This window comes from Coturnix japonica, chromosome 12 (assembly GCF_054131305.1).
Source record: "Coturnix japonica strain WE chromosome 12, WE-NBRP24, whole genome shotgun sequence".
Taxonomy (NCBI): Eukaryota; Metazoa; Chordata; class Aves; order Galliformes; family Phasianidae; genus Coturnix; species Coturnix japonica.
This window is the reverse complement of record NC_140674.1, coordinates 18748573-18765328: the sequence shown is the minus strand read 5'-3', so window position 1 is coordinate 18765328 and position 16756 is coordinate 18748573. Positions and strand designations below refer to the sequence as shown.

Here is a 16756-nt window from a genome sequence, read left to right as displayed (position 1 = left end):
TCCCCTCCTTCCACCCACCTCGATGTAGATGTAGTGCTTGCTGTTCTCGATCACGTTGACATAGGCGGTGTGGATGGACTCTTCGTGGTACTTGATGCCAGCCGACCAGTCTGCAGCGGAGCGGATCACCTGGAAGCACAGGCCAACACTTTGCCCCAGCAGCACTGCATTGTCTGAGAGGTGCTGCTGCCCTTCAGGATTTAACTAGGAAAGGCACTAAGTGCAACACTCCCCATTCATACTGCATTAATAATAAGGGAAAAGGAGGCTCAAGAATAGTGTTAATACTTAGACATGCCTCTCCCTGCAAAAGTGCCAGACCCACATGAGAAACATCGTCTACACAGCAACAGTCAGAGCATGCCCTGAGCAGCGTTCCCCTGGGTAGAAATGTGGTTTTTAATTAAACGTTGGTACTTGCAAGGGGAAAATAATTACTCTTGGTTAGCCTCTGTCTTTAAACACTGTCAAGACAAAAGCAGTGAAACAATAGCTGTAAGCATCACAAAAGAGCCATCATAGCAGCACAGTAGACGCACTGGACAAGAGGAAAATGCAATGGATCTGTGAAACCTGTGTCAGTAAATGCACAAACTTGTCCTCTTAAAGGGCTCAACCTTGTTTCTCCTGGAAATCCCTCCAGTGCATTTCTTTTCTTTCTCCCTGCCCAGATAACGACCACTACAACCACCCAACAATCCCCTTCCAGACCCACAGCTTCCCAGGGTGCTCAGCCCACCTGCCCTTCCCCACCGCCCCCTCCTCTCTGCCCTCTCCACACAACACATGAAGCTGCCCACTGCTAAAGGATTGTCACTGTGTCTCAGAGCAGCATTGCAGCATATGTCAAAAAGCTGATGTTGGGTACACCCTCAAATCCAGTTCTTCCACATCCCAGCCTGCATCCCAGTTCTTGGGGACCCACCTGGACATAACCACAGCCCCCAGCAGTGTCTCTGCTGATGGAGTGCTGCAAGGAAATCCCCTTTTGCTTCATGCACAAGTTGCATGTGGGGAGGGAAGAAGAAGCGATAGAAGATACTGGCTTGGAGGTAAGGCTCTGCAGTTTGACTCTCCTCTAAATAAAGGCTGGTCATTTTCAACATGGATCAATTCAGAGGCCATCACTAGTCACTGCATGGCTCCATAGTTATAGGGACAGGCAGGAGGAGACCTTTGTGTCCACCAAGGGCAGCATCATGCAGCTCCATCTCACCCCAGGCAATCTGTCCTGTCCTGACAGAGTGTTCTAAATGAACTGCTTTAAATCCAAACTCTTTTGCTATGGAGAAAAGGCCACAGTGCCACTACCAAGAGCTGGCATCCCCATCCTCTTTCTCTCCTCTCACAAGTCCCACAGACAGCAGCAATGTGAAGTGCTCAGGCTCAACATCTTTGACTTCTTTCACTGACAGAAGTCATAAATTTTATGCTTGCTAAGAGCTAATGCATAAATCCTGAACAATGCAGGCCCTCCTGCAGGCTTCGAAGAGGCTTTTGTCATTGACAGAGCACTAAATCTTCATTGCATTTACATCATGGACCAGATATTGCCTCACCACACATCTTCAGTAGTGCTGTCTTTGGCTGATAATCGCCAGCTCTGGAATGGAAACAACCCGATGCTGCCTTCAGCTTTCTGACTCTTGCAAAATCCATGTGCAACCACATTGCCATGGCAAGCAAAGACCAAAAGTTAAAATGAGGGTAGATGTAAAATGCATTGTGCCTGAGCACCCCTACAGCTGATCCTCCCTCCCAGCCTGCAACTCCATGTTTGCTTCCCATGCACACATTGCTCACCCCCCACTCACCCTGCCTTCTTCCAAACCCTCCCTAAAGCACACTCTTCTGCTCCCCCCCTTTGACTAAGCAGAGCAAAGCCAGATGGTACAACGAGGTCAGAACGTGTTGATGACAGGTCAGTGGCTCGGACCAGCAGTCCCCACAGACCCTTTGTGCTGTCTCTGCCTCTGATCCGCCCACAATTGAAGACAGATTTGCAAACAAGCTCAGAAACAAGAAAAGCATCAGCCAGATTTTGGCAATCATTTCATGACCAGGGACACTGGACAGTGATTCCTGCTCTGACATTGCTCACATAGTCCCCGAGCAACACCAAGGTGGAATCACACAGGCTTGGCTGGTGTCCCAGCAAAGAATTAGTTATCAGGATCCTGATGGGGCTCTAAAAGCTGCAACTGAGCATCAATTAGAAATGAGAGGTATTTTAAATGAATAATTCACAAGACAAACTCAGCTTGGTAATCACTAGAGCTTAACCTTTTCTTTTCTACAGCAAAGCCCATCATTTAAGGTTGAGCTTTATCTCATGGTTAGCGTGCTCTGGGGAAGCAAGCCCCCACACCTCCATGAGAGCAGAGTTTCCAAATAAGCCAGTGTCACAGACACAGCTGGGGAGGTATTTGCAGCCACACAGAAGCACAGCGGTGCCTGGAGCGAGACCATTTCTCAACAAGCCACAAGCTGTGTTTTGGCACTTGACATAAAATGCCCAAACCCATTTGTGTGACACAGGGCTGTCACACAGCCTGCGCTGCCCACCCCTCACCACACGGCCAGGCACAGACAATGCCCGGCAGCCCACAAACCCAGACAAATACTTCTTGCTCCATGAAGCATCCCCAGGCACTGCTGTCATCTGGGTGGACCACTTCCTTTGAACAGTGAGTTCATGGATGATTCCTGCTTTGGGTCCCATCCCTCTTATTTCACACATCTTTTGTTCACAGAGACACCCTGTTGAGTTGCTGCTTCAGCATAACTACTTTGACTTTGTGTCCTTTAACAAGTCCATGCTTCTGCTGGTTAACACTTGCATTCAATACGTACACTAAATATGGCTAAGAGTGCTTCTAATAAACACATTTTTGCAATCATGAGGATGATGGTCAGAAACAAAACTGTGGCTACTACACTGTACAAAGCTGTGGTGCTCCCCAAACTTGAGTATGGCATGCTGCTCAGTCCCCTAATCTCCAAAGCTGGAGGTATAAACTAAGGCACCATTTCATCACATTTGAGGGGTTGATCAGCTTTGCTACAAACAACAAATATAACATGAAAAACTCCCACTTAAATTAAGCCCTACAGAGAGTTTGTAGTGGAATTTCCTTCCAGAAAGATGAAAAATGCCCTTAGGAGAATTCAATTAGGAGACCATCAGCACTCACCTGGACTGTGGCACGAACAGCATCAGGCACCTGATACTTCAACTCGTTAGCAGTTTGCTGAGATTTTGGCAATAGGAATGGGTACGACAGGGATCGGTATTTGGGTTTCATGATCTGCCCCAGGGAAATAGAGAATAAAAGCCCTTGAGGAGAGTGAAACATGGTAATATAAAAAACAAAACAAAGAAAGCACATCTGTGAAGGGCACACAAATAAGGCACATGTGCACCTCCAGTCTCTGTGTCCCCTACTCACCTTGGTGAAGTTCCAGCGCTGGATGAAGTGCCGGGCCACATCACGTGCTGCTTTGCCATGCACCACGGAGGAGATGTCATGCCAGGGCATCCTAGGGGTGGTGTATCTGTCAATGAAGTCTGCGGGACAGGAAAGCACATTTGGACCTGTTCAGACTACGGAGGAAAATTGCAGCATCCCCATCCTCACACTAAGCTTTCTGTGACATGGCACCAAGAGCAATGCAGGCTGACTGCACCCACAGTCCAAGTCCATAGATAGGAGATCTGACCTTTCATAGGGTGCTTGCTGCTTATTCCTAACAGCCAAACCAAAGCAGTTTCACAGCTTCCAGTGAGCGAAGGCACTCACCAGCAAAAGGCTTGTCAAGCTGAACCCAGTCTTTAAAGACGAAGTTGCAATAGTCTTTCCCATGCCAGAACCTGGTTTCCCCAAGCAGTTCTCCCACACCCGTCTTCAAGCTGCGGATGGATCCTTTATCTGTCACAGACAAAGAAAATAAATAAACACATGCTCCAAAGTCAGGACTGTCCATTGAACAGTGTTAGTGAGAGGCTCACTGCCATGCAATAGCATTGGTGGGACCTGCCAATCCTACTCAGCCGAAGCTGTTTCCTCCCTAGTCATTCTGTTAGTGTTTCTTCTTTCCTATCTAAATATGTGATATACTCAGGACAGGTTTTATGTATACGTTAGTTTGTTATGGAAAGAAGAAAGAACAGAAGAGGCAGTTCTCCCATGCAGGAACAAATGTTTTCCCACACTGTAAGCATTAGGCACCACACACACACACTGCACCACGTCATCTGACAATTGCTAATTAACTTAATGCAAATCCACTTACAACTGCTCTTGTGTACTTTGCAGAAACACAGATTTACATATTGTCTAAACATAATTATTATTCCGATAGTTACGGAATTAATCAACTCTTCTTCTTTACAACGAGCACATTACCCCAGAAATTATGTGAATCTGCACGCACACCCACCACCCACCTCCACACAGCCTTTATATATGTCCGTTGGGTATAGCTGGGATGAAGCACATTACTTACTTGATTCACTGTCTATGCTGCTGACGCTGTCAGCATGGTGCATGCCGTGTCTATGGAGATGCCTGTAAATAGTGAACCTTGAAAACTTCCTGGATTTTCCTACCCCTTTCATTTTTGATATGTCTGGGACATCATCAGCATTCTTCTGGAACAAATGGCTTTCTGGGGATGAAGCTTGAGACTGCGGGGTGTTGTGTTCAGACAACTCAGCTGCAGACTGGAAAGACACAGGATGTGGCTGCATGTATAAGCATTTTCTTCTTTAATTGCAGGAAAATCCACTGGTGACAGCTAGCAGCGTGTTCTTCAACCAGTTACCCATCAATTTACTCTGGATTAGTATTTTCTGTGTAGTTCTCACATGCTGACACCTCTTTACACTGTTTTAGAGCTATCTGGTTGCATGTGAACCCAGGTTAGCAGAAAGACTTGGCAAACTATGCATGTGCTCAGGGCCCAAGCACCCCGAAGATCAGAGAGCTCTCCAAGTGCCTTCTTGTAAGCTAAGTTTATTAAAAATGCAGCCTCCAAATTGTGACTGCTACTCTAATCTCCAGGAAAACCCAACAGCCTACCTCCATGCCCTAGCAGGGCCTGGACAGGACCTAACCTTGAAGAGTCACTTAAAGCTCAGATCTTCTTCCCATTCTATTTGTTGTTGGGCTTCATGATCTTAGTGGACTTTTCCAACCTTAATGATTCTATAAGTCCTCCTACAGCCTCCTGAACACAGCTTGTTCATCCCCCCTGCAAACCCAACAGACAGACAGCTAACACAGCCACTACTGAGTCCACTTACTGCCAGGTTGACCGTGGACACTGACTTGATGGCCCCCATTCGCTTCACGCTGCCCACGTCGGTCAGGCGATGCTCATCATCATCCCACCTCCCGTAAGCCAAGTCGATGCCACCCACAAAGGCCACCGACTGGTCCACGATGACGAGCTTCTCATGGTGAGCCCAGAGGTACACGGAGGAGGACACATGGTCTGGGTGTCTCATCACCTGAGGACAGAACCCCACACAGGGAGCTGTGATTACTGCAAGGGACTTGCTGCTGTTGGGACAAGCCAAGTTTCAACAGCATAGCTGCATTCCTATGAGAATCTACAGAACTTGAGCTAAAAGAAAACAACATATTGGTGATCTGACTCACTTCTTTGGTTGTTGTCACTACATAAGAGAAATGGGAAGTTGTTTTATTGCTTTGTTTTTTTTTTAAATCGTCAAGTTGTCTGGCATTTGTTTATGACATTCTCTTGACATTTGTTTATGACAAAGTCACTTCTCTATCTAAGCACAGAGTACACAGTTTGATCTTTAATGTCAGAGAAGAACCATAAGGCTGGCTTCCTGTAGCTTCACCTGCAAAGCCTGTAGGCAGCCAGTGCCCACCTTCCAGTGACAACAGCCCTTCTCACTGCTAAGATAATGGGGAATGAATGCTTCACTATCACAGCTGATCAAGTGATTGCAAATTTATCATTTTAGCATCTTGTTCATCACTTATTAAAACACATACACCTCTAATTTCAAGATACTGGATCTTGCCTTAGCTACTGGTTCACAATCCACAATCCATTTTCTGCTCTGTGGCATAGCAGCAGCATAACAGCACATAATAATGCAATGATGTTCATTTATGACAGCAATGTAAACAGCCAGTGTTGACTCTCATCATCAGTGTAGGAACAGAAATGCTGATGAGACAACATTCTCCAACTGTAATTTTCCATTTGATGTAGCTCCATTAACTCGTCACCTGAAACAAGTTTCTTATGAATGAGTTGAATAGCTGCTTTGGCAATTCTAAACTAAGTAATTTTATGTTCAGTTATAACCTAAAGAAATGAAGCAAATAACATCTGCACGACTGCCTGGCACATGATTACCTTGATGTTTGGATGGAGATGCATGAGTGTCCTCTTGCTATATTCACTGTTGATCCCTAAGGCCAGCTCTACCTCTTTGTACAGCATTACAAAAATCCGCACACCTTGTTGCTGTCAGAAAGAAACACACAGGAATTTCAGTGGATACGTCCCTGAGGTTTGCCTACAGTTAGCAGCATGTGCAGGACAGAACCAGTGATTCATACAGACACCTCTCCCAAAGAAAATGCACCAGAGTGAACGCCAGCAAACGGCTTCTGCTGTTAGAGCCAGATGAGTTCTTATAGTACAACGAGCTCAACTCAAAGGACGGCACATTTTGTGGCTGTAATGATATCTGCACGAAGGTTTCTAAGGACACAGCTGTGTTAAAGCACCAGCAAAATTTGCAAGTGTTTTGCAAACTTTGGCAGATGGTGGTCACACACTGGGACAACTTCACCTGCCATCAACCCTCACAGCTTCACATCTTGTATTGGAGTCTGACAGTTTAAACTAAGCATCTAACCTTTCCACAGCCTTTTAAGTTTCTGTTTCCACAATGTTGCTACTGAGAGCAGACTTAGGCAGTCTTCAAATTGCGGATGATGTTTTGCTCTCCAAGGAAGCACTGCAGACACATCCCAGCCAGCCTTATCTCCAGCTGGACCCCAGCTGCCAAAGCCAAGGAACGAGTGAGGGCAGGTAAGTATTTCCAGGAGCTGACCTAGAAACACTCCTCACTTATAGAAGGTATTTATAGCCACAGGAAAATCCATGCTGTCACAGCAAACAAAGCCAATTTCTTCCAGTGAGCATGCCCTGTGGCCACATTCCATTTGCCAAAAGGATGAGTCTATCCAAATCAATCAAAGTCAGCACAAAACCATCACAGTCCTGGGGATGTGGCATGGGTGAGGGCTGTGGAGATGAGTAGGCTGGGAGGGGAGGGAATCAAAGCAAATCTGAGCACATCCACCTGGATTCCTGCCTTTTTACACAGCGATGCTCAGGACTTCCCTGGCTGTGCCTCCCATCCTGACTCACATGGAGCAAAGCACCGTTTCCAGCAGAGCCATTGCCACAGGCTGTGTGGGCAAAGGGGAACGCAGCCTGTGCTCACACAACCCTCACTCTGATCCCTTTTTTCTGCCAGTATCTCACAGCTCTGTACAAAGAAAGGAGTGTGAGCACACAGAGCGTCACACAGGAGTCTTCAGAGGGAGTGCCAGGACAGGTAAAGGTCAGCAGCAGGTCTCAGCTGCTCCACCAGGAAGAACAGGAGAGATGAAAGCAGAAGAAAAAAAGAGAGCCATATCAAGAAGTCCATCTTATAAAAGAATTTGCTTACTGTACACAAGCCTTTATTAGCTTGGATAACACAGCAATGCAAACAGAAGTGTCTGAGTCACATCTATCACCTCCTCCTTCAGAAGCTCAATACCACAGCCCAGCTCTGGGGAACAGGCTGCCATTGGCGTTGGCACTCTTTTTCTACACAACACTACTCATCCTGAGCCACACATTATGCTGAAGCCCTTTCCCACTGTCACTTCTCTGCAGCTATGTACCAAGATCATCGTGGCCACAGTCTCCACGTGGGAAGGGACACATCATGACCCTGCAGACACAGGGATGGCTGTGCAGAGGGGCAGAAGCTGGAGCTCACTTACAGCTTTCCTCTTGAGGATGCAGTCCAGCCGCCAGCGATTCCCTTCAACAACGGGCCGCTTCATGAAGATTTCTGGGCTCAGCCTAAGGAAATGAAGGGGTAGAAAAACATGGTGTATGTAGCTTGCAAACACAGCATTGGCATAAATGATCAGCTCGGTAAGCAAAGAAATCACAAAGTGCAATTTCAGTTCTCCTGAAGCTCAGGCAGCCTGAGTAGCACAGATTTGGGCTGAACTTTCCATTCTGCTGTAAGACAAAGCAAGATGATATTGCAGTGGGACATTTAGTGACTCATATCTTCACAGGTTACAAGGAAGAGTGAAGCATTCATGTCTAAATCCTGCAAAGGTAGGCAAGAGAATTTCTGCCCTTTACTTTCATATAGGACAGAGCAACTTGTGCTTGACTAAAGCATCTTGCTACATCCTAAAACCATGCTTCTCACTACAGCTTTTTTTATCTTTAATTCCAGTTTTCAGGTAAGTTTTGCAGTTCCACAGTGTGTTAATAATCGACTGTTGCTGATTAAAATGTTAAGACACAAAGGGCCTGAAATGCAATAATCTTGCACTACTTCCTGGAGTTGCACATGGAGCAACAAGAGCATTCGGTTTGTCTGTGGCCATGTCAGGAAGCAGGCTTGCATTTGTCAATGCCAACATAACATTTAGTTTTCTCACAATAATTGCTACCACAGAATTAAACACTCCACTTCCTACTGGCAGCACGTAAGTACTAAGAGGTTCCTTTTACAGATAGTGATGTATTCAACATCAGAAAGGATGGCTGAGCAACCTGCCCCATTGCCTCTTCCCAAGCTCCCGTGCAGATGGGAAGAGCACGGCCCAAATCTGTGGTATCCGAGTGTCCACGTTCCCTTACACCCTGCCAAACACTCCTGTCCCTTGGCTGTACAACACTTTATACTCCTAGTAAAGCAACACTTGCAATTCGGGTGGTGTCTTCATGCAATTTCAGGCCTCTTCTTGGAAGGAGACAACCAAACAGTTGATTTCAATCATGTGCTTTTGCTGCCAACCCTCCTGAAAAGACCTTTGAGTCCAACACAACGATGTTTGGGTGTGCTGCCAAACCATCTGGCGGCACGGCGAGCTGCCATACTGTATGGCCTCCAAACACTGCGGCATTGTCAGGAATGCCCCAAGGGTGACAGCTGGTCAAAACCAAAGTATGCAAGTACGAACCACCAATCCGTGATGAAAATTTCTTCTTTAGCAGCTTCCATGGCATTTGCAACGTCTTCAAAGTACCACTTAGCGTTTACATACCTGCAAAACCAAACGAAGTACGTAGATTTAGTTTTCCTCCCCAGAAATCAAACAAGAAGTACACAGTAACCAACAGGTTCAGTGCTGATATTACCTATGTTCTCTTCTCAAAATTGAGCATAAACCTTATTTCAAGAATTAGGACAACGCACAGTAGGAATTTCATGTTGCTATTAGCAGCTTAACAAAACAGCTCTAAGAAGAGATCACTAAGTGCCCCTCGGTACTTTGTCCAACCACACGCCATATCCTTTGGCTTCACTTGATGTGAGAGCTGTTTTGGCTCTCAGGAAAGGTTGGTGTAATGCGTTCGCTTGGCTTTATGAAAACCATTTGAGCAGCAGGAGCTGTGATATGGGACCTGATGGATGGAAGCAGAGGGGCACAGGAAAACCAATCTGCAGCGCTGATGCTCTAGGAGGAAGCTCTGGAGGAAAGCAGCCAAAGGAAGGCATTCTCATTAGCACTTGCACTACCATGGGTTTACATCCAGAGCCCCCAAACCCTCTCAGCTCACCACTTGGCCAGCGTGTTCTCCTGCACAGCCGCGTATGACCCAAAGCGGTGCTCAGTGAGGAAGTCCTTGCCGTGTTTCTGAATGAACTCATCTATTCCCTGCCTCCACCACTGGGCATGCCTGTAGCTGGTGCACTTCAGAATCAGTGACCTGCAAGAGAGACACACAGGGCACAGTGTTCTCATTGGGCTGCTTCTCCCTGTCTGCATGTTGCTAGATGCACATCTGTCAGTCATGTTTTATTGATGCTACAAATAAAGAGCAGCAAGAGTCTTTGCTTTGATGTTTTGTTTGCAAAAGAATACATCAGCACTGCTCTGACAATAATAAAAAAGAGAGATGCCACCGACTCCTTAAAAATAATAAGAGTAAAGAAAAAAATTTCTTACCTAGAGAGATTGTCTATCTGCAAGCCGTACTTTGTTTCTGTTTCTTTCTGGCCTATCTTGATGCTGAATTCCTTATCCACCAGCAGGACAAAGGAAATGGCCCCCGAGTCTGGCTTCATGTAGAGCAGGAAGGAGTCCTTCACCACCAGCCACCTGTGGGGCATGGGAGCTTGGCATCACATCCCTCAAACACTGCCAGAAAATCCCAGTAATGTGAGAAGGCTTTCCAAACAAATGTGCATTGCTCATCAGGGAAAGGAAAGCATTTAACCAAAAGTAGTCATTAGGAGAGCAGAAAAGCCCAAGCGCTCATTTTATGAACTTAGGTCATAAGTCTGGATCCAATAAAAGACTTCCAGAGTAACTCACTCGCTACTTTTTATAGAGGTCTTTGGAAAGGCAGCATCTCACATAAAACCGATGAGACAAACATCTTGGCCAGGTGAAAGGAGGGCTCCTTTTGACACAGATCTCTATTCAGGCTGTTTGCCCCCAACTATAAGCAATACTGGAACTGCCTGACATCTCCAAAATGAATTACCACAGAATCATTAAGTCTGGAAAAGACCTCTAAGATTCCCAAGCCTAACCCCAGCCCATCCCTCCATGTCCACTGCCTATGTCCCTCAGTGCCACATCCCCATGGCTCTGGAGCACCTCCAGGTACAGTGCCTGCACCGCTCCCTGGGCAGCCTGTGCCAATGCCTCACCTTGTTTTTGAAGCTAGCATCACTTGTGCTCCTATCAGAACATACAAACAAGGCATTTTGGATAGCCTTTATTGCCAAGCAACAGGCACTCCGCTAGAAGCACGTGATGAAAGATGACCTGCAGGTTTTACATAAATACCACAGCCTGAAGGCAACTCTGGGAAAAATATGTTTTTGCTGCAAATGGCATTTCTAATTTTTCTCCCTGTGCCGCGTAGCTGGGGTAACCGGCCCCTTCTGTCCCACACAGGTCTCCATCACGAGACCTCCGCCTAATTCTTGTGCACATGCAGAAACACACACAGCAATAGAATGCACTGCAAAAAATGTGTGAGTTCTGCTACCCTCAGTAACAGCCCCAGCTCCTCTGAGACTTCTAAATCCTATTATTTTATTTTTCTTTCAGTGCCACGAGATGACCAAGCACCACCCATCATTTGGTGCCAAAATATCCTCCCTTCCTCCCCTTTAAAGGGGAGAAAAACAGCCCAAACTACACCTTCACACTACTGTGAGAAGACAGGGGAGAAATAAATGATGGGGCGTGCTGCCTATTTCAGTACTTTCCTTCTTTTATCCAACAAGATCTAGAGGATTTATTTGAGAATGTGTTCTCTATTTGTGAAATGAAATTATTTGTAGAAGCCAGACATAAACCTAAGTTCATCTTACAATCATCTATAGGATTCTAACAAATCCTCCCTGGCAGTATTACTGCACTTAATGATTTGACCTGGAAGGTCATCTCCTTGTGAAATCACCATGGATAACTCCTCTAAAACCGTTAGAAGTGATACCAGCAAGACTACAAAGAAATAGAACATCTTTTCACAAGAACACAGCAACTTTTAAGATCATAAAACTGCCGAACTGTAGAATGACATGGGTTGGAAGGGATCTCAAAGACCATCTAGTTCCAGTCCCCCACTGCAGGCAGGGTTGCCAACCACCAAATCAGGCTGCCCAGGGCCACATCCAACTTGGCCTCAAACACCTCCAGGGATGGGGAAACCTCCAGGCATGGGGAGCAGCAATGCACACGAGAGGAGCCCTCAGCTCCGCCACCCCTCAGCCCACAGTACCTCTTGGACCAGCGGTAGCACATCCTGCCCTGGCCACAGCAGTTCAGGCCAGGTATGCGGTGGCCCCCGGAGCGCTTCATCACCAGCCCTTCCCTGCAAGGACACAAACATGGTTGGGACAGGAAACAGGGCTCACCCTGGGTGCCATCCATGCCACTTCAGAGCCCACCCTGGCATTCCAGCCTGGCCTGAGCAGCCCTGCCCCAACACCCAAAAGTCCAGAAGAAGGGCAAAAACAGCTCCCTGAAGGAAGCAGTGTAGATTTAAGAAATAAAGGGCCCCATTTCATGCAATCATAGAATCATTAAGGTTGGAATAAACCTCTAAAACCACCAACCCCAAGCCCAACCCATCCCCACCAAGCCCACTACCCACGTCCCTCAATGTCATATCTCCACGGCTCTGGAATACCTCCAGGGTCGGTGCCTCCACCACCCCCCAGTGTTTCACAGCACAGGCACACAAACACGCAGGCAGACAGGTTGTGGGGAGGGGAGGAAAGCAACCCCATGACCCAGCTGGTGAGCTGCAGCCCACAGCTTGCAAAGCAGCCCACACTGAGGCTATTTCCCAAAGTGGTGGCACTTCTGTCTGAACACTGATGCATTTTTATATCCATATGGTAAAATATTCCCCAGTCAGTTGTTAGTGAGGAAGGAAAACTATGAATGTGAACACTATGAAGCCATGTTCTTGGTGAACTATAGCTTACAAAAAAAAAACAGCTCACAACTCACATGCCCTTTGGTCCCAGGTCGTGGATGAATGACAGCTGACTTACTCCAATGAACTCCATCTGGGGAAAGACACAAAATAGTTTTGCTTCACCTTGTCACCAAGAGAACCTACAGAGAAGCCTGAGCAAAAGTCACCACCGTAACTTCAGCATCCTCAGGAAGATCACAGAAAAACTGCAAAGGCAATGAACGTTCATCCCTAGGGGTGGAAGTCCCCAGTTGCCTTCCAGTCCCCTGTGCCACCACCATGCACCATTTTGGGGCTCAGCTCCTCAAACCAAGACCTCAACAGGATATTCTTTCTCAGCCTTCACTCCACCACACCATGGCCCCATTCACCCCCATGAGCCAAACACCCACTGTGAAAGTGTGGTGGGGCAGGAGGAGAGTGAAACAGGGTATTATGGAACAACGTTCAGCATATTCTCTACCTCTGCTGATCCGTGTGGCCCAGGATGAGCCCCAGGTCCCACCACCAGGTGCATCAGCAAACCTCAGATTTGAGTCACCTGCCTCCGCCCGGCTCCTCCTGCTTCAGCAGGGAGAATGCTGAATGCATTCAGCAGAGGAATGCAAAGATAAGCAAAGCTGGTGAGAAAGCACAGCATGACTACATTCAACTCTAAAAATAGGACACCCTGCGATTTGGAGCGAGCTGGCTTTTCTTGGCACAGTGGAACATCCCTGCCTGTCTGCTGGCCCCGGCCCTGCAGTGGACAGAAACATCTCTAAGCATCCCAAGCTTACTGATATCCCAACACCCATGGAGGCTTTCCAAGGTCCTTCTGCCACAGGCTTTTTGGCAAACCCATCTCAGGGCCTTCGTTTGCAAAATCTGATTCCACACCGAAGTTAAATGGGTGGAGCCACAAGCTTTGCAAGGCTTTGAGAACACGAAGCGTAACAAAAAATATCACCAAACCTAAGACATAAACCTGCCCTGCAGTCACAGTGGGACTGACTCCATCCCCAGCATGCCCAGCACTGCCCCAGATTGCAGCAGGATCACAGAACATCTTTCTTTCTTTCTCCCTGCTGTTCCCTATGAGACGTTCCCAAACTCCTCACCCCATCTGTAAGGTCAGGACAAGGACAAAGGATCTGTTGTTCTTCCAGTAGCCCAAGGACATGAAGCAACCTCCACTCAGCAGAACCAAATTTATGCCCTCATTCTTTGCTGATTTCAGCCTGTTTCAGACAAGGACTAGGACAAACTATTCCATGGTTTTACTGCCCATCTTGATATCAGTATTCTCACTGGGAAACTGGCTCTGGGAAAGTACCGGCTGTGAGCTGTGAACGTCTCCATCCATTTCTGCAGTGACATGCAAAACAAGACAAAGAGCGTGTGAAAGCCCAGGGCATGCCATAAGCTCTTACAGGAGGTCCTAAGCAGAATTTCAGGCTGGTTCCTTGCCTAGAAATCAATTTCCACTCCTTAAGAAAGAGGCTGGCATTCCCACCAGGCAGATCAGAAAACCATCCATCTCCCTCACATTACTCACACTGAAAACCATGCTGCACATAAGTGTCAAAACCCTTTGAAAACATCAACTGTGAGCAGAGAAATAACGATCCCTGAAGAGGGAGAAGAAAAACGAGGAGAAATTTATAGAACCACTATGGTTGAAGACAACCCCTACGAGCATCAAGTCTAATCCTAACTCATCCCCCAAACCAACAGCCCACATCCCTCAATGTCACATCTCCAGGGCTACAGAACACCTCCAGGTGATTTTACCACTCCCTGTGCAGCCCGTGTCAATGCACCATCACTATTTTGGGGAAGGAATGTGCTCTGATATCCAACCTGAACCTTCTCTGGCACACCTTCAGGCCATCCCCTCTCACCCCATCGAAATTTCTTGCTCTTCACCCATGCACTTCGATGTGCTTGGACACAAGGCGAAGAGCGAGATCAGGGCTTGGTTTGCAAACTAATCTCATCACTTCCAAGCAGGATTCCTCAGCACAGTGAAAAATAACTGATCAGATGATTTATTGTCACTGTTATTGCATCAGTTAGCTGTAACGTTACACAGCATTACAGCCGAGGTGCTCAGAACACAGAGGAGCAGTGCTGGGAGGTGGGCAGCTGGATTCCTGCACTGCCTGCGGGGAGCAGCCCTGCTCTGGTTTCCAAGCAGTCTGCAGCAGAGCATTTGAAGTATGGGGTAGGAGCTGAGAGAATGCAGGCTCAATGATGCTTCGGAAAGATAAGCAGTGAAAGGTGGGGAACCTCTGCAAGGCGCATGAGCCATGGTCACATCCATTCCAGCCACACTGAGAGTGTCTGATTTATTTATGGCAAACTTGCTATAGCATCTGCACTTCAGAAAGAGCTCAGCAGCTCCACTCTGCTTTTTCCTTTAGATGCTTGTTGTGTTTTTTTTTAATGTAGTGGGCCAAAGATGCAGCATAAACAGTTAATTAACAGCTGTGACTAGCAATAAAATGAGATCACAGCACTGTTCAGAATTAAATTGTTCAGCAACAAGATGACAGCTATTTCTTACACAGAAAATTGGCTTATGATAAGCCTAAATTTAAAAAGAAAAACACAAGAGAAACCAAAAAACATTACACATGCTAAAGCCCAATAACCAAAGCTACAGAAGGATCACGGGGCATTGGTTCAACCAAAGCTATTTCTGCTTTAGCTCAGGCATCCTCCATAGAATCATAGGTTGGAAAAGGGTTGTATGATCATCTAGTCCAACTCTCAGCTATCGCAGTTAACATAAAAAAATAATGGAAACACCCAATTAATATATATATATTTATTACAATGAATGCAACCAAGCCCACAGGTCCTGTTTCCCAACCTATTTGGACTCTCTTTCCCCAGTTTCCAGTTCCCAGAAATAGATGTGGACAGCACATTTGGATTCCCACAACTTTCATCTTAATGGTAATTGTCTTTAGACACTTCAACTCAGAAGAACTACAAAAAGCCTTTGGGAAGGGATACTAGATATGAAATTGAATCACAATTCACAGAGCCAAAAGCGGGGGGTGGAAGGGGAGGGAAAGGAAGGGGATAATAAATAGGTCTGATTCTCAACCCACAGGGGACTTTGTATCTGCAAAATAAAAGCCACCCAACCTGCAGCCAGAATGCTCCCAGGGCATGGCATAAACTTCAGGACACAGCATGGAAAGCAGAAGTGAGAATTAATCAACTTCCCCAAGTAGAAGGGCTCCATACAAGAAGCAAGAGCTGCATGTCACGCTGGGCACAGCTTGCCTTTGCCACTCCACTTCACCAAGAATTTAGGAATTACAGAAACCCTTGACGACTCAATAGGAGGAATTGCAGAGCCAAAGTGTTCTGAGCTGCAAACAGGGACAGCGCTCTCCAGACTCCAGGCAGAGATTTCTCAACCACAGAGAGCAAAGTGCTCATTTTGTTCTAAGGAGGACAAATTTGGTTCCAAAAAAAATGCCAGAAACCTTCAATTTAGCGTCGAGACAGAGGATGGTGGGGTCTGTTTTGTTTTCTTTTGTTTAAAGGAAACAGTTTGCTCCCTGTGCTTTCTCCCAGTGCACTACCACTGCCATTAGCAGCAAAGTGAATGTTTCACTGCAGCCAAATCCAACACGAGCCAACAACAACCAGATAGGTTCTGTGGCTGGGGACAGAGGGGCACTCTGTACAGGTAGGGACAGCTCATGGCTGCCCAGACAGAGACCAAACCCACCCCCCCATCCCAGTCACATCACACACAGCTTTACATTTGCAGAAATCCTGCGAAATATTCCGACGAGCAATGCCTAATCTGACAAGAGGGATAAATACTGTAGAATAACTCTTCCCCCGCTCTGCATATGCTGCTGATCAAAAGTTGCCAAGTTAGCCCAACATCGCCTTGAGAACGAGGGATGACTGTTTTCCATGTGCAGATTGCCACTGCTCTGCTGCTCGTCCCCAAAAGAACCCTCACAAAGCGCTGGCCCTGCTCTTTGCCCCAGTGCCAAAT

At 46.8% G+C, this 16756-nt stretch overlaps 1 protein-coding gene across 2 annotated transcripts in view; it reads right to left on the bottom strand.

Moving 5' to 3' along the window:
- The window catches only part of PLD1 (phospholipase D1), a 44406-nt gene that overhangs the window by 9211 nt on the left and 18439 nt on the right, over window positions 1-16756 (bottom strand). For both annotated transcript variants that reach the window (XM_085513293.1, XM_015871959.3), the window contains exons 7-19: window positions 12777-12835; window positions 12040-12132; window positions 10248-10400; window positions 9859-10008; window positions 9258-9341; window positions 8052-8133; window positions 6400-6510; window positions 5306-5512; window positions 4507-4723; window positions 3801-3929; window positions 3450-3568; window positions 3195-3308; window positions 19-129 (exon numbers count right to left, since the gene is read on the bottom strand). In XM_085513293.1, coding sequence (XP_085369419.1) covers window positions 19-129; window positions 3195-3308; window positions 3450-3568; window positions 3801-3929; window positions 4507-4723; window positions 5306-5512; window positions 6400-6510; window positions 8052-8133; window positions 9258-9341; window positions 9859-10008; window positions 10248-10400; window positions 12040-12132; window positions 12777-12835 — 1629 coding nt within the window. The remainder of the gene's footprint in view (window positions 1-18; window positions 130-3194; window positions 3309-3449; window positions 3569-3800; window positions 3930-4506; window positions 4724-5305; window positions 5513-6399; window positions 6511-8051; window positions 8134-9257; window positions 9342-9858; window positions 10009-10247; window positions 10401-12039; window positions 12133-12776; window positions 12836-16756) is intronic.